At 37.7% G+C, this 19456-nt stretch overlaps 2 protein-coding genes across 6 annotated transcripts; one reads left to right on the top strand and one right to left on the bottom strand.

The window, feature by feature from the left end:
• The first annotated feature begins 752 nt into the window (after positions 1-752).
• On the top strand, positions 753-9959 carry LOC131319794 (splicing factor SF3a60 homolog). Of its 4 annotated transcripts, none has more exons than XR_009198043.1 (14): positions 753-1044; positions 1129-1242; positions 1653-1757; positions 2494-2636; positions 2728-2824; positions 3008-3172; positions 3830-3901; positions 4576-4734; positions 4960-5037; positions 6097-6225; positions 8026-8172; positions 9000-9205; positions 9345-9420; positions 9654-9959. XR_009198043.1 is itself a non-coding variant. In XM_058350192.1 (12 exons), the coding sequence occupies exons 1-12, from the start codon at positions 871-873 to the stop codon at positions 9144-9146; spliced, it is 1530 nt and encodes a 509-aa protein (XP_058206175.1). In that variant the 5' UTR covers positions 767-870; the 3' UTR covers positions 9147-9563. The 4 variants fall into 4 exon arrangements, 1 of the variants encoding a protein (XP_058206175.1); XR_009198042.1 differs by having other exon boundaries at positions 767-1044; positions 9592-9959; XR_009198041.1 differs by lacking the exon at positions 9654-9959 and having other exon boundaries at positions 9345-9563.
• Positions 9960-10492: 533 nt separating this feature from the next.
• On the bottom strand, positions 10493-15515 carry LOC131319793 (probable plastid-lipid-associated protein 14, chloroplastic). 2 transcript variants are annotated; one of them, XM_058350189.1, is made up of 14 exons: positions 15338-15515; positions 14553-14878; positions 14407-14450; positions 14247-14325; positions 14026-14142; positions 13700-13882; positions 13504-13590; positions 13200-13306; positions 13030-13117; positions 12644-12724; positions 12454-12530; positions 12089-12224; positions 11498-11560; positions 10493-11297 (listed from the first exon to the last, which is right to left on the bottom strand). In XM_058350189.1, the coding sequence occupies exons 2-14, from the start codon at positions 14865-14867 to the stop codon at positions 10656-10658; spliced, it is 2019 nt and encodes a 672-aa protein (XP_058206172.1). In that variant the 5' UTR covers positions 14868-14878; positions 15338-15515; the 3' UTR covers positions 10493-10655. The 2 variants fall into 2 exon arrangements, with proteins under 2 accessions (XP_058206172.1, XP_058206174.1); XM_058350191.1 differs by lacking the exon at positions 15338-15515 and adding an exon at positions 15136-15319.
• Between the last annotated feature and the right edge of the window lie 3941 nt (positions 15516-19456).

Here is a 19456-nt window from a genome sequence, read left to right on the forward strand (position 1 = left end):
TGTTTTGGTTGGTTTTCTTAATGAAAATTAACTTACCAAAAAAAAAAGTCATCGGGGTGATTTGTTTGTTCTATGTTATCAACTTATCGATAATACCAAAGTGATTAAAAAAAGAGTAATCGATTTGTCGCAAGCATTTAATGATTCACTTGTGTGACCCGAATCGACTAATTTTATTGAAAGAATTATTATGCCCTTTACCCATTAAAGGGGGTGGGCAGTGGGACTGCATCATTATTTTTTCATTTTATTATGTATATTAACATAATAATAGTGGGGTATTGCATTTAGTTAGCATATCATTCAAGTATTTTTTTTTTTTGTCAGCATATAGTCATTCAAGCTTTATATGAGATACGCAGCATAAAACTTGATGTGCAATATTAATTAGCATAATTAATATTAGACCCACAAAGTTTAATTTGATGATTAACATAAATTGAAGATGGAAGATATCGACATTGTTATAGAAGAAGATCAAAGATACTAAAATATGATTATGGTTCGTAGAACCCATCGTTAAAAAAATGAAATGGAATTAAACAAAACACAAATTGAATTAAAACAATTAAAAAATAATTTTTTATTTTTAATAAATATTAAATTAATTATTTTATTTGTAAACTAAATTAGTACTCCTTAAATTGTAAAAACTTTTATTGAATTATATTATTATATAATGAATAATCTAATTTCGTACTGTACGGATCATACAACATACAATCGAGCCCTTTTCACAGCACGTTGTATATTATCTTGTCATATAGACGTCCCATCCATCACTGCAACTTCCGGAGAGGCGAAACCCTAGACAGACCACAGAGAGAGAGAGAGAGAGAGAGAGAGAGAGAGAGAGAGGATCGGAAGAAGATGTCGTCGACTCTACTGGAAGTGACTCGAGCTGGTCACGAGGAAGTCGAGCGGCTCGAGCGACTCATCGTCAAGGACTTCCAAAACGAACCGGCTTCCAGCAAGGACCGCCTCTTCCAGAGCCACCGCGTCCGCAACATGATCGACCAAATCACCACCACCACCATTAAACTCGTAACCTCTTTCTTTCTCTCTGTAGAATGCTTTTGATTCCTTTTGTTTCTTTGTTATTGACAAAACGGAGTTTGTTTGCTACAGGTCGAGATTTACGAAGATAAGGACAATGCGAGGAAGGATGAGATTGCCGCCCTAGGAGGCCAGACTGCCACCGGAATGAACGTGTTTAGCGCTTTTTATGACAGATTAAAGGAGGTACTTTTTTAGCGCCAGTTTATTATATTTTTTAGGGTTTTCGTTCTCTTTTCCTTGAATTTTTTATAACTAGTTTACATGATTTCAACTTTGGAGAACTCTACTTGTTGGATGTTTTAATGTCAAAATAAGCTACTTGTATCGAGAAGAAGAATCACATGGAGAAAAAAAGTTTGTTGTTTTGTATATGCTGCTTGAATCGATTAAAAACCTGCTTTTTGCCTTTTTGTATGATGGGGAAGCGAGGGATTGGTCGGCTAACCCTTACTCTACCAGTTACTATTTTTAATCTTGTGGGGATTTTGATTCGTTAGGCCGTGTATAGGGCCTTCTTGTATGTTGGCCTCTTTTTGTACATCCATGGGATTCCCTTTAACAAAAGGTTGATGCAATATGTACCATATGTGCAGATTCGCGAGTACCATAGACGTCATCCTGCTGCACGTGTTGTGGATGCAAATGAAGAGCATGAGGAGCTACTCAAAGAGGAACCGCGAATTGAGTTCACTGGGGAGGTAGACGCTCTTTCTTTGCCCCTTTTTATTTGTTGGTCTGTTTGTTTCTGTGGGTGATATTTGATAGTATGTTTACAAACTTTTGCATTGTCATTTTGGATAAATAAAATTGCACTGATTGTGAGAGCTATTAATAATAATTTTTAACATCAGTTTGATGTAGTAGATGGTGCGATAACGAATAGTCAATATTTAGTATGTTTCATGACACTGTAGCTTAGTTTCGGATATGGGAATTTGAGTTGCTGCTGCTCCATTTCATTTTCATGGTAACATTGTTCTTATGTGTGGCATCAAAGCTTACACAAGGAATAGATTGACGCTCAGCATGAATAACTACCATCAAAACTTTGTCTTTTTCTTTGTATTGAGTGACATTCCCTTTAATGTGTTTTCTATATGGTATCTCCTGCACAATAATTATACAGTAGCATCAAGTCGATGAAGATTGTGGTACAATTGTTTCTGAAATTCAAGGTGTATGAGGAATTTGAGCACATTTTCGATAATCTTAGCCCAAACGTAAGCCTTCTTGCTTGTGGTTTGAAAATTCCAATTAAAAGTTGCTTTTTGAATTGTGTTAAAATTAAGTGGTTTTCTTCCTTTATTTAAGGAATTTTAATCCAAGCGATGCTGCGATGGCGTTTTCTTTAATCATGAAACTTGCTATGTTAGGAATTCAATTTTCCTTTTCTGTAGCTTTTATTCTGCTAACTTATGTGTATTACATATCCAGGAAGCTATGGGGAGGTACCTAGACATGCACGAATTGTACAACGAATACATCAACTCTAAATTTGCAGAGCCCATTGAATACTCTGCTTACCTTGATGTTTTCTCACAACCACATAAGATTTCTCGGAAACTGAAGCTGACTAGGTAACAGTAAAAAAATAAACTCTCTTTCAATCTCTAGTTGTAATGTGTCTATATGGCAGTTAAGGCCTTTTCTAACCTTATTTCTCTACAGGCAGTACAGGGAGTATTTGGAGAAACTACTGGAGCATCTGATATATTTCTTTGAGCGGACGGAGCCTTTGCAAGATCTTGAAAGAATATTCTCGAAGGTTTGCATTTAGTGGCAATCTTTTTTTCTCCCTTCCCGCTCCAAATAATCAACTGTTGTCACTGAGTTTGTTGTCATTTTCCAAGAATAAAATTTGTTGTCTGTAGATAATCTTGATTTTCTGTTTCATATTTAGGATTCCTTTTCATGTTATATCTCTGGGAAAATGACTGGTTTGTGGCAGGTAATTGCTGAATTTGAGGAGGAATGGGCTGATGGCAAGGTGCAAGGATGGGACAATGAAGGTCAAGAGAATGGGCATGTTTCAGCTCAGCCTTCTGGAATTGATCTTGATTATTATAGTACAGTTGAAGAGTTGATGGAAGTTGGGCCTGAGAGATTAAAGGAGGTAGGGTTGACTGTTATAGCTTGTATCAAATTATCAATTCCAATGGAGAAAATTCCTAGCTTGTATTGGATTTCAAGCATTTTTCATTAATATGTAATCATACACCAGAAAAAAAGTGAGAGATACTACATGCTTTTAAAATCAATTTTCTGTAGGTAACTATTTTAGGGGGTGGGACCTTCAAGGAGAGCATACAGTGAAGTGATGGTAATAAATCTGCCATGATGAAAAAGGTATAAAATAAAGAGCCTACCAAATAAATGAGATGGTTGACTCATACACTCACAAGCTTCCACCTTAGAATCAGCAAAGTTAACTGTTCTGCCAAGTTGCCAACTATCATAGCCATCGCCCTTCTAAGCAATTCAATGAGTTTCAGGATAAAATCAATGGAACACCTACTTTAATTTAATTTTCCGTGTTGGTTCAAATTGAGTTTAGATGTCAAAACATTGAATAAAATACCTATTGAGTTGTTGCCATGTTCTCTTTATGTTGGGCTTGTTGATTGGGTCAATGGGTACCATGTGAGTGAAAGTTATGTTTCTGTTATACTTCACATGCGTGTTAAGAAGTTTTTTTTTGGGTATTAGGCTTGGTGTCTTTCTTATTTGTGGTCATTAGTTGGCTAATACCGTCTGATTGTATGTATTGTAGGCTTTGGCAGCACTAGGACTGAAGACAGGTGGTACCTTTCAGCAACGGGCAGAGAGGCTTTTCCTAACAAAGGTGATTACACTAGCTCCTTTTCCTAGTTAAGTTGGTGTCGATTTGAATTCGTGCTACTTGTAATTGCCCTTTTATATTGGCACAACCATGCAAGCTTAGCACTTCAACCATGCATCTATGTGTGTTCTAATATATGTATGGGGGTATTTGATCTTTATTCTTGCCTTTTGTTTTGATAATTTATGATTTGAATCATGGCTCCCAAGTCTCAAGAAGTATTATGCTATAGACTTACAATTCCTGATAATCTGTAAATAACTGTGCATGACACAAGGGTATTCGTTTGTTTATGCCTTAGATAGACAAGGTTGGGGACGCCCCAAACAGCGGTTACTTTTTGACATAACCAAAACTATCAACTAGAATAAGAGAGTCATGGTAAATTGAAGTTATAGGATGTGACTTGAGAAGAAGGGATGACTTAGCAAATTGACCTCTGACCTCCCAAATTGAAGCTTTATAATGTTCGAAGGTCATGTTTTGGCAATGGATTACATTGTTTGGCTTCGATTTGATATTGGAAAAGCATTCTCCATATCCATAATTAGATGTGCTTATATTTTTCTTAAATGCTTTGAGTGTGAGTATTCTGTGAATTTCTATTGAGCTCTGAATTTTATATCAACTCTGACCAAGATGTTCACCTTAAAGTCTTCATTCCATTATATTTGCAGCATACACCTCTTGAACAGTTGGACAGAAAACATTTTGCCAAGGGCTCACGTGGAGCAGAACAAAATGGTTTCGCTGCAACTCCACAACAAGCTGAGAGTTCTAAAGCAATTGCACTTACGGAAGCAAAGATTATAAAACTTTGTGATCTGCTACACGAGGTAGGTTTTGATGAATTATGAATTCACATGTGTTGCAACTTGCAACATGCAAGGAAAACGTAAATGAACTTGTCAAAAACAAAAGTACTTGTCAAGCTAGCTTCTCTTCGTGTTTTAGCTTACATTCAAATATCAATGTGTTCTGAAACATCCCTGCGAGTATATTAAAGAGGGTAAACTATCTGGTGATTGCAATTTGATGAGGTTTTCTGTGACTTTGTGCAGACAATTGTTCGAACGAAAGAGAATGTTGAGAAGAAACAGGCTTTGACATATGAGGAAATGGAAGCAGAGCGTGAGGAGGTGATAAATGATTTCTTGTTTTTAATTCTGTTTCTCCTCATCCCTATTTCTCTGCTGTTATTTCTGTGATGTCTTATCGGATTTCTCATAGGAGTTAATGTTTTCTGTAACTGTTTTACGGCTTCAGTTTGTATGTTGATTTAACAACCTGAACTTTGCAATCGATTTATGCTACTAGGAAGTTGGTTATTATGGAACTTATGTGATGCAGGACAATCAAGGAAAAAATAACACTTGTTATCTATACTCTAAAGTGACGGAAAAAACACTAGGCATCTGCTCCTTACAGAAGAAAAACCCGGGCATCTGCACCTAGGGGAAGATATCCACAAGATTCTCCAGTCATCCCAAAACTTTTTGGAACTTGGGTAAGGAAAGGGAAAGGAAGGGAAAATAATGAAAAGGAAAATTGGCAGGAAAGTTAAGAAGAAATTGGAGAGAAAATTGAAGTTTTTTTTGAACTTTCCCTAAACTCTCTTGGAAACCAAACAATGGAGGGGAAATTTTTAAAATTTTCTATTTATTTCCCTAAGTTCCAAACACATACTATTCCAGTTCAACCAGCCTGTAATAATAGGCAAACCTAACAAAATAAAAATTACCAAAAAGGACAAGCATATAAGCTTTTTTAAACTGCGCAATTAAATCCGAAAATCTTAGATTGCAAGAATTACTGTAATTTGACGCTGCCATGAAGTACCCAGATTTGGTGTTCTTCAATTAAATGTCTGTCTGAACTTGAGCAATTTGTCTGGCTTTACTATTCACTGTTCTGACACTTTTTGAGCTGCCTGTTTATGCATCATTGTTGCAGTTTTTCCATGTGTTAGTTTTATTGTCACTTTGTGCCATCGATCATTCTAGATGTACCATGTTTTATCAATAATGTTAGTGGTGTCAGTGTCAGTGTTACTGTGGCAGGAGTCATTGAAACCATGAATAAAACAAATTACTGCAATCCCAAATAAGAACAATTGTTTCCTCTTATGCGATGATTGATTTGATTGGTTTAACATGCGTTCTAACTGTAAAAGTTTTTTCGTTTCAAAATGTAATCAGGAAGATATACAAGCTGACTCTGAAAGTGATGACGAGGAGCAGCAGATTTACAATCCCCTGAAGTTGCCAATGGGTTGGGATGGGAAGCCTATTCCTTACTGGTTATATAAGCTTCATGGTCTGGGTCAGGTATGCTCTGTCTGAACGCATCTATGTTCTTGTCATCAGAGGTTTTTTGTTCTGTTATGTTCGCTTGAAATTTTATTAGTTTCTAATGCCGATTTCATTTAGGAACGGACACAAAGTTTTCTTTCCCTATAACTTTGTTTGAAACTTAGAAGAGGAAGGCAAGGCAAAGTAAGAAAATTTCTCTTGTATTATTTGGTTATTGGAGAAAGAGAACAAATAACAATGTAAACTATTGGACACAGATCAACTTTCCTTCTTAACTTAAAAGAGGAAGGCAAAATTAGAAAATTTCTCTTCTATTATTGGGTTATTGGAGAAAGTGAACAAATAAAAAAGTAATTTTTCTGTTACAGAACAACTTTCCTTCTTAATTATACTCCTCTAATCCTCCCTCTTCTCTTTCTTTCTCTAGTAACCAAACAAAGCTTAAGTTTTTTTCTTCTTAACTGTGTGAAGAACTTTCTCTCTTTAGGTACTTGATGGGTTTTTGTTAAGGGCAAATTTCAGTTTGACCCCTCGTGGTTTGGGCCGGGTGCGGATACACCCCTCCCCCTTTGAATATCACCACATAACACCCTGTGGTTTGTGGATTGATATGCACAGTTAGAGTTCCCATCTAATTTAACGGGAGGTGTGATTCACTCGCCTATTTTGAGAGTGATTGTGAGTATGACAATAATTTTAAAACAAAACACCCTAACCTATCCCCAAAATTACACAAGTGCCATCCTACCCACCTCCATCTTCTTCATCTAAACTGGTGTAAACCCAAACCCTTACCCCCATGGACCAACATCCACACCACAACAGCCAGCAGCAACAGCGGTCGGGTAAAGAGAACCACACCACAACAGCCGCTTGATAAATCCTAAGCCATTAGGCAGAAGACCGGTTCCACCCAGGAGAGCAACCGACGGGTAACCAAAACGCCCAAACATCTCCCCCACCTGTCGCCGAGATCCACCAAATTAACAAATTAATCTTGCAATCCATCATTACACGCCAAGTCCAAAATTAGAGAACTCATTAATACTGCAAATCTATACCATGACACGCCATTATATGCCTAATTAATTCAGCTGTAACAAAAATATTCTCGTAAATTACAGTGAGCGCCAAGAATCTACGCAGTGATCTCAAATCAAGAGGTCAGTGGCCCGAGTACATTTCATATCGTTTAGCTCCGGCTACACCATCGTTCTTGTGGTGAACCGGGGACTGGGTATGACCATGGCGATGATGGTGATAATTTCCAGGACTCTGTTGGTGCCTCTGGGCCGTTTGCTTCTGCTTCGCGCTGGCTTTCAACTCCTTGGGAGAAACTTATCCCGAAGAGAGTGATCTGTTGAATTCAAGAAATTGAGACAGTGGTGTGGAACGGAGAAGCAGATTGAGTTGAGGAGAGAGAGAGAGAGAGAGAGAGAGAGAGAGAGAGCTGGGGTAGTGGTGGGATGAGGAAGAAGACAAGGGCATTATAATCATTTTACAAGTTCTGTTAACAGAGTTAGATGTGCACATCAGTCCATAAACCACAGGGTGTTATGTGATGATATTCAAAGGGGGAGGGGTGTATCCGCACCCGGTCCAAACCATGAGGCGTCAAACTGAAATTTTCCCTTTTGTTAATATATATTCTTCACTTGCATGGGTAGAAATTGGTATGGCGGTCCAATACCCACTTGCACTTGTGGTATTTTTGCTGTAGTGACGTTCTTGCTAATAAGGCTTTCTGGAATTTGGATGAAAGTAGCATGTTGGTTCAATGCGAACTCTTAAGATTTTTATTTCACTGCGTTTCAGGAATTCAAATGTGAGATATGTGGAAATCACAGTTATTGGGGCCGTAGAGCCTACGAACGGCACTTCAAGGAATGGCGACATCAGCATGGAATGCGTTGCCTTGGCATTCCGAATACTAAGAACTTCAATGAAATCACATCAATAGAGGTACTCTTTTCTCTGATTCTTTTTGTTGTTTATTCCTTCGTTTGCAGTGAGGTTCATCTCTCTGTTGGACTTTATTCATGTGAATGTGATTTCATCTGTATATTTCTGTCCTTGTGGTTCTTGCATTGTAATAGTCCCGTATTTATCTTTTCATTGTGGGTGGAATTATTCGCTTTACCTGTGATTTTTATTTTTTTTTGAGGGAGGGCAAGAGGGTAATTTCACCTACCAAACTTACCAAGGCAATTGCTGACTAGGGAGAGGTAGAATGAACCCTTTAAACACACACACAAACCCAAACTCCTGATATGGGAGCCAGCCCAACTGACGCAGGCCCAAGAGCCTCGCCGCGAAACACAACACAACGACAACGGGCCCAAGGGGCCTACACCAGAGGTCGGATCCCTCCACAACGGGTGGGCACAACTTAGTTTTTTTTTTAGGGAGGGCAAGAGGATAATTTCACCTACCAAACTCACCAAGGCAATTGCTGACTAGGGAGAGGTAGAGTGAACCCTTTAAACACACACACACAAACCCAAACTCCCGTGATTTGTACAGACGAAATGATTGCACATTCTCATTTGAACTTTAGGACATTGTTTCCAACAATGAGCTCATTGATATAGAGGATGATTTGTTAGTTACATGTGGCATTTAAGTGGTTATTTCGGTAGAAGCTTCAAACTGTTTACTGGCATTTTGTGCATGAGGCTGAGAAGTATGTGGGATCATGCTGTATAAATGATGATTAGTAGTGGAACCCTATCAGTTCATCGATGATGATTAGTAGTCTGAAACTCAATTTTCATTGTGTTCCTACACAGGAGGCAAAGGAACTTTGGGAGGGAATACAAGAGAAGCAAGGAGTAAACAAGTGGCGACCAGAACTCGAAGAAGAATATGAAGACAAAGAGGGCAACATTTATAATAAGAAGACCTATACCGATCTGCAGCGCCAGGGGCTAATTTAAATAAACAGTCCAGCGGATATTGCTTATGTCTTCCGATGGGTGATCGTCAAGTCCAAAATGTAGGTTATTTTGAGCAATGGTGACAAACCTAGCAGTATTCCTGGAATCATTTGATCACTCTATTTTCTTCAGTGCAGAAATTCACTAATTGTTTGTTCTGAACACCTAAATTTGGTTTTTCTTTGATTTTTATTCCAGATAATGGCCCTCTACTTTGAATCCAGAGGGAAAAATGGATCAGTCAATTGGTGATGTTAAGACTCGAGTTTCAAGAGTAAGGGACTATGTCGGTACATGACATTTGTACCGTACTCTATTTTCTGTCTATTTAGTGCTGTAATATGGAGTGCTAATTGTTTCGGTGTACCGCAATTTCATCTCTACAATGCATTTTTTATGTGCGTTTTCGTATGGTCATTTTGAAATCCACTGAAACATGTTTCAGGGTGGATAATTATCATGAGCTTGGTTGCAATTCTCAGGCGTAATTCTAGTGATAAATTGCAGGTCCGATCAATTGTTCATCCAACTATCAAACAAGAATATGGCCTGTGCCCAAGAATATGATCTATATCGAAAATCATGGTGGATGCTATCTCAGATCATGTCTAGCCATTGCCCAAGGATGGTGGCCGGAAGGGCTGTTGGGTTTGTTTCCTTAAAGGGGCGTTTGGGAGCCATTTTTTTCAGAGCTTTGGGTTATAATGAGCATTGTAAAATTGTTTAGTTGACAACTTGACATGTGCACACAGATTTTTTGAAGGGATTTCGTGAGGGAAATATAATCAGAATCTAAAAAGTTTATAGACGATACTCCCTCCGTCCTAATTCTTTAGTTCCTTTTGGAAGTTTGTCACTTTTCAAATGATTATATCTTACAGTAATCTATAAGCTTTTAGGTGATTCTGAAAACATCGTTTAAAAGAGTTCATTGAGATTTATCAAACAATATTCATATTGTATATAAAAGTATTACCAATTAAAAGTTATAATTAATTTTTTTATCCGGTTGGAATAGGACGAGACAAGAATAGGGATGACAAGAATGGGGATGGTTAAAAGTTATAATTAATTTTTTTATCCGGTTGGAATAGGACAAGAGACAGGAATGGAACGGAGGGAGTATATGAATATTGTACTTTCCGGTTCATTTCTAATTCTAACAATGCACTTTTATAGAATGGATTGTAAAAATGGCCCTTCAACGCTTAAATTTTTTTAAAAAAAATGCATAATTCATAATCCAATAATCTGGCACCCAAACAAGGCCTAAGACTGTTTTTGGGTGATGGATTGGGGAAGTGAGATTTATGGAGAAAGGAAAACAGAAAGCACGAGGAAACAAGTGAAAAAGATGAGTTTGTTTCTTTTGCTTTGTCGGCCGACAAAAATGAAGTTAATCCTTGTCTGATTTTTCTGTTTCTGTACATCATTAATCATTAGAAATTAGGAACATAAATACAAACTGATTGCCCCAACCAACACAAAAACCAATGGGAAACTTGCCATCTACAGCTCATTTGCACAAGTTCTAGTAAAGAAGAGAGCCGATCCACTCACCCCGCGAAGGACCAGCAGGCGACTGTCCACATATGTTCCACAAACTAGTTTGGAGAGATCAAACATTTCTGGCGGAACTTGTGTCCTGACCTCATGAACTGCATTTTTGGCAGCATCGACATTCTTCGCCAACGGATCATTGAGACTCATTGCAACCTCAATCTCATTAGAGACAAGTTTGGCCACAGGAAGGCTTGAAGGGAACTCCTTAAAAGGAATCGCTTTCCTCCACCTTCTCCCAGAGAGCTTTTTGACTATGGAATCTGCGGTGTTTGATGATGATGGGAGGAAATTTGTTTCCTTTTCTTCCTTGAGATATTGCCGTTTCCCGGCTGTTAATCTAAAACAAGAGTCCACTCCCAATTTCCCAGCTACTCCTGCCTTGTCGTGGGGCCAATTGTGGCCAATTAACACCGTAAAACTAATTTCAGAGGTGAAGGAAAAGGTTGTGCAAAACTTTGATGTTGTTTTTACAGTTAGATGCACATCACCAATAAGGACTCGGGCAGGAGGCTGCCGAAGTGTTAACCCTATGTGCCTTCCAGTGGAGTACAAGAGGCGCCATTTTCCGAGCAGTAAACCTCGCCAATTCTGCAGGTTTCAGTAATAATGTAAATAAGAATAATCAGCAAAATCGCCATTACATACATGATAAAACACTGCAGCAGAAGAACATACGAATAAAAACTTGTTGAGGTTGAGCAACAAATGTTAATCAACTTTAACACTAGTAGAGTTTAGGTAATAAATGATAATCACAACGAAAAGAATGATGTTGAAGAATACTTTACCTTTGGCTTTGAATGTGGATTCAACATCTCCATTAATTCGATGAAGTGGGCCAGCCTACTACGCTAAAAGAGGAAAATCAACAGAGGTCAGTAAACTCCCTAAAGTATTGTAAATCAGATTACTTCATGAGTTCTTTAACTTGGTACAAAGAAATTCAAAAAATTATGCATGGAAATACTTAGTTTTTTATTAGAAAATTGCACGACTTTTCATAGGAGACAAGCAATTTGGGACGGAGGCCGTACTTATTTTATTCAGTTTTGAAACAGTACTGAGCACAGAACTAGTAGCAAGGAAATAAATTACTGAGCTAATTGGCTATTCACTAATAGGGATATGTCTCTCTCATCCGACAAATTTTGGGCAGGGCGACTGTAAAGCCAAATCGACCAGTTACACAGTCTGAGATGGATTCGAAACAATGAACAAAGTGAAGCGCAAGTTATTATGTGTACAAATTATTCACTAGGTTTCACCGGTAAACGTGGAGCAACTTGTGCAAATCTAGGATTAGCATCCTGTCTAATATTATTTAAAATTGTTGATAGAAACAGATAATCAGCTTGACTCAGAGAGAAGAAGATTTAAACCTGTTGAGGGCCATAAATGTATTCCTCTGTAATCCGAACAGCAGTCGAACCCAGACCCCATCTGATGATGTCCATAGATGGTTCCACTCGCCATCTTGGTCCACACAAAAATGGGTGTCTCAAAGCATCTAAACAACTGCAAACTCCAGTAGAACACTAAATGGTTGGAACACAAGTTTAATCAATATCTAAAATTAACCATTTAAGCCTAAATTTGCACATAACATCAATGCTGTGCAACAATCACTTCCAAGCATTATGAGAACATTAATCAGCCATCTTTGCAATATACCAGAATATCTACCAAATGGATTCCTCCACATATACGATCTTAAGCATCCACAATACGGTATCCACATAAATACCTTATTCTCTCAGAAGGCTTGGACGCAAGAAGTAAGGATAGAAGGTTCCAGCCTGCACCCCAGTTCCGGTCAAGTATCTGCAAGAAGGATAATATGGCAGTAGATTACTAGATCTTCAAAAAAAGAAAAGAAAAGAAAAAAGTGAGGGACAAATATCACTTCGTTTTGTAGTCAAGGAATATTTACGCACTTGTAGTCCAGCATTCCCAGATGATGAATTCCTACCAAGACTCTGCAGCAGATACTCGCGCAGACAGGATGGATCGTATCCCTACACTTGCAAACAAAAGGGAAATTACCACAGAATTCTCCGTGCCCAAAGCAGCAATTTGGACACATGATCCACCTCTCAAGTAAGTTGTGAAGTCCAGCGAATGAGGAAAGTGGTCATGCACCACCATTCATCTAGCACACATTGTTCTAAAAATCTCCTTTATTTTCCACATCTCTGCATAGCTATTAATGAATCCATAGTTGAAGAAGTAAATTTTGAAATGCTTGACACTAGGGGAAAATGCATAAAAAAATATAAGGAAATTACAACACGAAATGAAAACCATCATAGTCAAATAGTACCTTTGTGAAGAATGATTTGAACTTCGCAAATATAAATGGTTCCATGAGTTCCTGCAACACCATTTTTGCCATCATGAATCCAACACACCTGTGCAATATACATATAGGAGGATCATAAATACCTAATAACCCTCAATATTAATCAATTTCAGTTTGTTCCTCACACGTACCTCATGTCAAAGGCAATCATCATTTGTCTCCTATCCATGTTAGCATCCATTGAATTGTTACTTGGATTGTCATCATAAAAATCAGCAGCATTTCCTAATATACCTACCTGATAAGGCTCAAGAAACATAAAGGTAACAGTGGGCAAGGAACAGAAGGAAACTTATTGACAAAAATCATATTTCAGATTCTAGATGTAGGCTAGGCAGATTTGTGACTAATCCTAAATACTGAAACAACTGTCTAGTTAGAGTCTTAGCAGTTAATCGTACTTCCAGCACACCAAAACAAAAGCATAGCACTCACTTTAATATGTCTGTCCACAGGGCTGACATGCACATTCTCAAGCCTCAACTCTGTATGGGCAAGTCCATGGCTGTGTAAGTAATTCACCTAAGAAAGGAAAACAACAAAAGCCATAAGCCAGTCTGATCCTCCAAATAAGTAAAAAGACTCTGAACTGCACGTAACATGAGAATACTAATGGTAGTTTTGAGCATACTCCAATCAAGAGATCCCTCATCAAAATTCGAGTAAGTCGCAATTGTCGAGAAACAGCAGGTCCTCCAACTGTGTCATCTCCCACCCTCCTGACAGAATCCTCATCCAAAGCAAGAGTAGCTTCCAATGTCGGAAGCCAATCTGACTGTTGGAGCCAATGCCTTAAAGAAAAGCTACCGTGATACTGCCAAGAAGATGTAATAGAAATAAGATATAATCATTCTCTAGGACTTGTCATGGCTAACTAATCGATTTCCCTAACCCCAAAATTCCAAGACAGACAACAAGAACATACGATGCCTTAAATATATTTATGGAAGGACTTACCCCGTGAACTAGTGTAAATGAGCCATAATCACCAGTTGAAGATGGGTCAACATAGCCATGAACTTGCATCGAGTAAGAATGATACATAAGCCTACGGCGAGCTAGCTTCTTTAATACCTACAAGACACGCCAGTAATAAAAGACAAAAGTCACAGCAGTTCTCACGAATCAATGGTGATTTAACCCAATAACCACAATTTCAGCATAGACAATCCAACAACCTCAATTGCACGTTTCCCTCTACGCTGAGCTTGAGCACTGGTAAGTCGTCGTAGCAAGACTCTTGAATTATGCAAAGGGCTAGATCATATAATTGAACACTCAGATTCACCATATTTGAAAATACTTTGAAACTACTTTGCCCAAATACTTTGAACTAACCTATCAACATCCTTAACAACTGCTTCAAAAACCACCTCATCTGCCTGCAAGAATCTTTAAAAAGAAGAATCACAACCGAATATCATAAAGATCCTATCTAAACATTACGAAAATCATTTAAAAAAGTAGATTTAAATTCGTCATACCCGCCCACTCAGACCAATGCTAACCCGATCACAAATTTCAAAATCAGACATCTTGAACTTCATCACATGCCCCAATTCTTCCTCGAAAGAATCAGAGAAAGTGTCACTGGCTCTCTCCTCAGAATCCAATGGAGTAGCATTCTTGCTTGAAATTGAAAATCTAATTCTTGATCTTAGAATCCGACTTGAATAACCAATTTTGCCCATCAAAGGACCAAAAGTCAGTCTGACCAGTCTTGTCGACGAATTAAAACTTTGAATTGGTATCGCAGCCCTGTCCCAATTAGGACACCGGGCAATCCCGCACAATGCCATTTTGACGAAATCTAAACAGTGCAACACTAAAAACCATCAAAATTGGTGCATACAGCAGTAGTCCAAGTCCATCAAAGCCAAGTAAACGTGTTAGGTCAAACTAAAATTTGTCCCCAAATCCAAAATTTCAAACAAGCCAATTCTGTCATTTCCTGCGTTTTCTGAGCTTGCAAACAAAATGATCAAAGCCTTCTCCGTACAATTCGTGATACAAACAGCGGGAAAAATAAAAAATAAACAACGAGAATTCAAAGTTCGATTCTTTTACTGTGTTTAGGCTTCCTAAACTGAGAAATTGGGGCACACCTAAGCTAGACCAAGTCCAGCTGAGGTTTTACAGTTGTTCTTATTATTAGGCTCCCTTCGAGATCTTCAAAGTTCTGGAATTTTATTCCATTTTCCTACATAATCTAGGCAACCGAACAGAATTACTAAGATGTTAAAGGAAATTAAAGGAGATGATAGCTTACCAGAGAGAGATGGAGAGAGAGAGCGAAGGAAGGAGAGAGGACATGGGTGTACATACAGATACAGGTAGTATACGTAATAGGAGTAATATATAGCAGTTGGCAGAAGGAAGAAGAAGCGTGTGAGGGTTGCGTGTGGGAGAACGCTTGAAACGCTTCGCCATGAGTCTCTCGCATGTCTACGTCAGCAGCGCGAGTGTCAAGGCCGGCCCATATATTGATTGAAGGATGATGCTATGGTTTTCCGGTCATTTTGGGTACACCGTAATTTTTGGCATAACTTTACCATTATGAGCATAACTAAAACCCACAACAGAACCCAAACAAGAAATATCCAAAAAATCAATCAAAGCATAACCAAACCCAACCAAGGCATAACAATCAAGTTATGCCTTGTTATGGTTTTATTATGCTTATAATGGTTTTGGTTATACTCATAATATATTTTGGTTATGCTAATAGTGATTTTGTTATGCCAAAAGTTACGGTGTCTCCAAAATGATCGGAGACACCAAAGTCATTCCCTTGATGGAATAATTACTGGAATTTGGGCGAGCCAGAGCGATATTTGGCCATATTGAATGATGCCTTGAGACACTGCGCAATGTTTTCTGAATAGACTATATAAAATATCAAACTTTACTTTTTCGAAAGGTTTTTTTATTTTTTTATTTTATACAGCCGTCTTTTTAACATCATTTCAGGAGAGTATCGTATATGCGCATGGTTCCATCTCATGCGGGAAGAGCATTATAAATAACTGTGAATTAAAAAAAATTTCCTTCTCCCAACAAAATCTACTTCTCGAAAATTTTCATTTTAAGAATAAGCTTCAAACATGGTTCATCTAACCAAATTTATAAAATAGTTTAATACAACAAATGTTACTAAATCTGTTTAATTCCGTTAGTTGCATTCAGGGATATCATGAGGGATATCATCAGAGATATTAATGTATAATCATTTGGGATTCCAACTCGAATTCAATTTTTTGAACGTCCATTCACTCAAAAGTGACACTCCTATCACACTTGTTTTTTTAACTGACCTAGAAAAATAGAAAAGCAAAATAGTTTCAAGATTACATATAAGTAAGTAAGGAGTAGAGTTGAAAACTCTGTCTACCCAAAAAGCTCCAACAAAAAATCTACAATCTTCGATCCCAAACATATCATAAAACTCTAAATCATTTAAACCAATAGCTCAAGTTGTATTAAACAACATTTTTGTTCTCTTACCTATTAGTTAAAAAGAAAAAGAATTTGAAGTGAAAAATTACTATTGGCCGCAAAGAATTACTTCTGGTAACGAAAAATTACTCATAGCTACTAAGAATTACTCTTGGCAGTTACGAATTGCACTTAACCGCAAAGAATTACACCTGACCGCTACGAATTACTCATGGCCGCAAAGAACTGTTCTTGGCCACATTGAATTGTACTTGGCCGCACAGAATTGCATATGGGCGCAAAGAATTGCGAGATCATAAAGTAATTTGATGTGACCAAGTTAGAGCTGGGCAACAGACACGAGACACGATAACACGACACGAACCGAACACGAAGTTAGCGGGTTAGGGTCGAACATTTCTGACACGAAACACGAAAATGACACGACTCGAGAACATGAATTCTAAATGGGTCGGGTTCGGGTTGAACACGCGAGACACGAAATTGACACGACCAACACGGTTACGAATCTGTGTCACCCATTTTCACGAACATATATACATAATATATGGTATATCTGCAATTCTATATAGAGTTAGGCAACAGACACGATAACACGACACGAACCGGACACGAAGTTAACGGGTTAGGGTTGAGCATTTCTGACACGAAACACGAAAATAACACGACTCGAGAAACACGAATTCTAAATGGGTTGGGTTAGGGTTGGGTGATTTGTAACACGAACCCGACTGACACGAACACGAACACGACCCGACACGATCTGTTACCCAGGTCTAGACCAAGTGCAATTAGATGCTGTCAAAAGCAATTCAATGCGGCCAAGAGTAATTCAACGCAGCCAAGTGCAATTTGTAGCGGTCAAGATTCGATGCGGCCAATAGTCATTCAATGCAATCAAGTGTAATTTGATGCATCCAAAAGTAATTCTTCGCGGCTACGAATAATTCATTGCGGCCAAATTTAATTTTTTGTGGCCAAGAATAATTCATCACGTCTAAGAGTAATTCTTTGCGGCTAAGGGATTCTTTGCGGTCAATAGTAATTCTTTGTGAACTTCTAATTTTAGCCATTGGTTTCAATGATTGAGATAAAGTATCTTTTTTTGTGTCCCCCTCCCCTATATATATATTCTTCAAAATAGCACATAATTTGAAAAGTTTTGGTATTCTTTTCTCTTCTTTTTTTTTGAAAAATCATAGAGACATTAATGTACAGTTGTTTGGAGTAAATAAACTCACACGGTAATTATGTAATATGTACAAAAAGTGTGAGCAATTTACTGAAATGAGGAGAATGAGTCTAAACTATTGGATCAAAGTAATTATCACAACTTGTATTTTGTTTTAATTATGTATGGACTTTACACCCTTGTGTTATATACTATAGAAAATTGAGTTAAATAAGAAAATCAACTCCAATGCGGAAATACAGACATATGTATATTTTCGTTGGCTTTCAACTTTCAACCCGATGAAGGCGAAAATGAAACTATGACTTAGAATCAAGATACAACAAAAACAATACATTTGCTGTCACCAACATATTGCAATGAATTAAATAACCAAATATATAATTAATCAGTTTTTCCCCTCAATCACTCAACCAACTAAACATTTAGCAATCTAAATACATTTCAAAAAATGACAGGGCCCACACACACACACACACACACAGAGAGAGAGAGAGAGAGAGAGAGAGAGAGAGAGAGAGAGCACTAAACGTATGTCGGAGAGAGAAAGTATTTTTAGATTCAAGATTGGAATCTGTTTTGAAATTAACGTATGAGGGAGAGAGAGACAGTCACAGTAATCATTTTTGACTGATAACTGTTAGGAAAGTAAGAAAAATTCTAAAATAAGGAATCAAAATAAGATTATGAAACATTAATTTTAGTTTTTCTTTTATCCTTCTTCCAAATATTCATTCTTTCCAAGTATAATTCTAGTCTTACTACCCGTAAATCTCAGCTATGTACAAATTTGATGGTCCAAAATATAGAGAATTCAAAAATTGAAGCAAGAGCGAAAGGCCATATTGAATGATACTATGATTATGTGACTAAGGTTGGGACTTAGGTCCTCTCGTTTGTTTTCGTTCACGATTCTCACAAGTTTTCATAGCTTTGAATGTGTTTAGAGGCTTTTTCATTTCTGTTTCTGATTTTGTTCTTGGCGCTACACGCATTATGTGACTTAAGGCGAGACCAAGGTCACATTTAATTCTCCAACGGACCATTTGCCCTCACTCTTAATTTTCAATCTATGTGTCGCTTTCAATTCTCGCGCTAATAAATTTTTAGTAGGTTAAGATTATTTCGAGAGACATTTCACGCGCGTATTCCTACTCCTCTCCCGACGGTGCAAGGTTTGTGTCTAAGTAGCTGACAAGTGAAAATAGAGGGGGACAAGTGAGATCTACGGAATAATAAGTGAGATTATATAAATACTGGGATTAATTGTACTGTTTTTCTGTTAGAGTGAGATAAATGTGAGATAAAGATGATGAAGATTATTTTCGATTGTTGGATTTGGAGAAAAATAATTCGGAGAAAGGGAATAGCTAATACCACACCTCCCCGGATATTAGTTAATCCCCAAATGGGATACTAAACGGACAAATAGTCCACTCTTGGCCAATTCAACCTAATCCTGTATGCAAACAAACACCGGACTCCTTAAAACAAACAAACAAAAAAATGAACGTACTCTAAAATCCCTCTCCTTAGTCCCACCTCTCTTATCCCCCCTCAAAAGTGGAATTAGGAGTGATATTGTGGTAATACTATTTAATTGGATTAAGATTATCTCGCCTGATTAATTTATATGGTATATGACTATATGGGATTAGTCAAATATACTGGATTGATTTTGTTAATCTCCAGACCATATTTTCCAAAGTCATAATGTGTCATCACTCTTATCGCAGGCCA

This window comes from Rhododendron vialii, chromosome 3a, assembly GCF_030253575.1.
Source record: "Rhododendron vialii isolate Sample 1 chromosome 3a, ASM3025357v1".
Lineage (NCBI taxonomy): Eukaryota > Viridiplantae > Streptophyta > Magnoliopsida > Ericales > Ericaceae > Rhododendron > Rhododendron vialii.

Excerpts from the sequence above, each read along its gene's own strand:
- LOC131319793 (XM_058350189.1), bottom strand. The coding sequence starts at position 14,867 with ATGGCATTGTGCGGGATTGCCCGGTGTCCTAATTGGGACAGGGCTGCG. Across the intron at positions 14,143-14,246 it reads GAGGGAAACGTGCAATTGAG|GTATTAAAGAAGCTAGCTCG; the intron begins GTTGTTGGATTG and ends CGTGTCTTGTAG. Across the intron at positions 12,531-12,643 it reads CTGGGAATGCTGGACTACAA|ATACTTGACCGGAACTGGGG; the intron begins GTGCGTAAATAT and ends TCCTTCTTGCAG.
- LOC131319794 (XM_058350192.1), top strand. The coding sequence starts at position 871 with ATGTCGTCGACTCTACTGGAAGTGACTCGAGCTGGTCACGAGGAAGTC. Across the intron at positions 1,045-1,128 it reads CCACCACCACCATTAAACTC|GTCGAGATTTACGAAGATAA; the intron begins GTAACCTCTTTC and ends TGTTTGCTACAG. Across the intron at positions 2,637-2,727 it reads CGGAAACTGAAGCTGACTAG|GCAGTACAGGGAGTATTTGG; the intron begins GTAACAGTAAAA and ends ATTTCTCTACAG.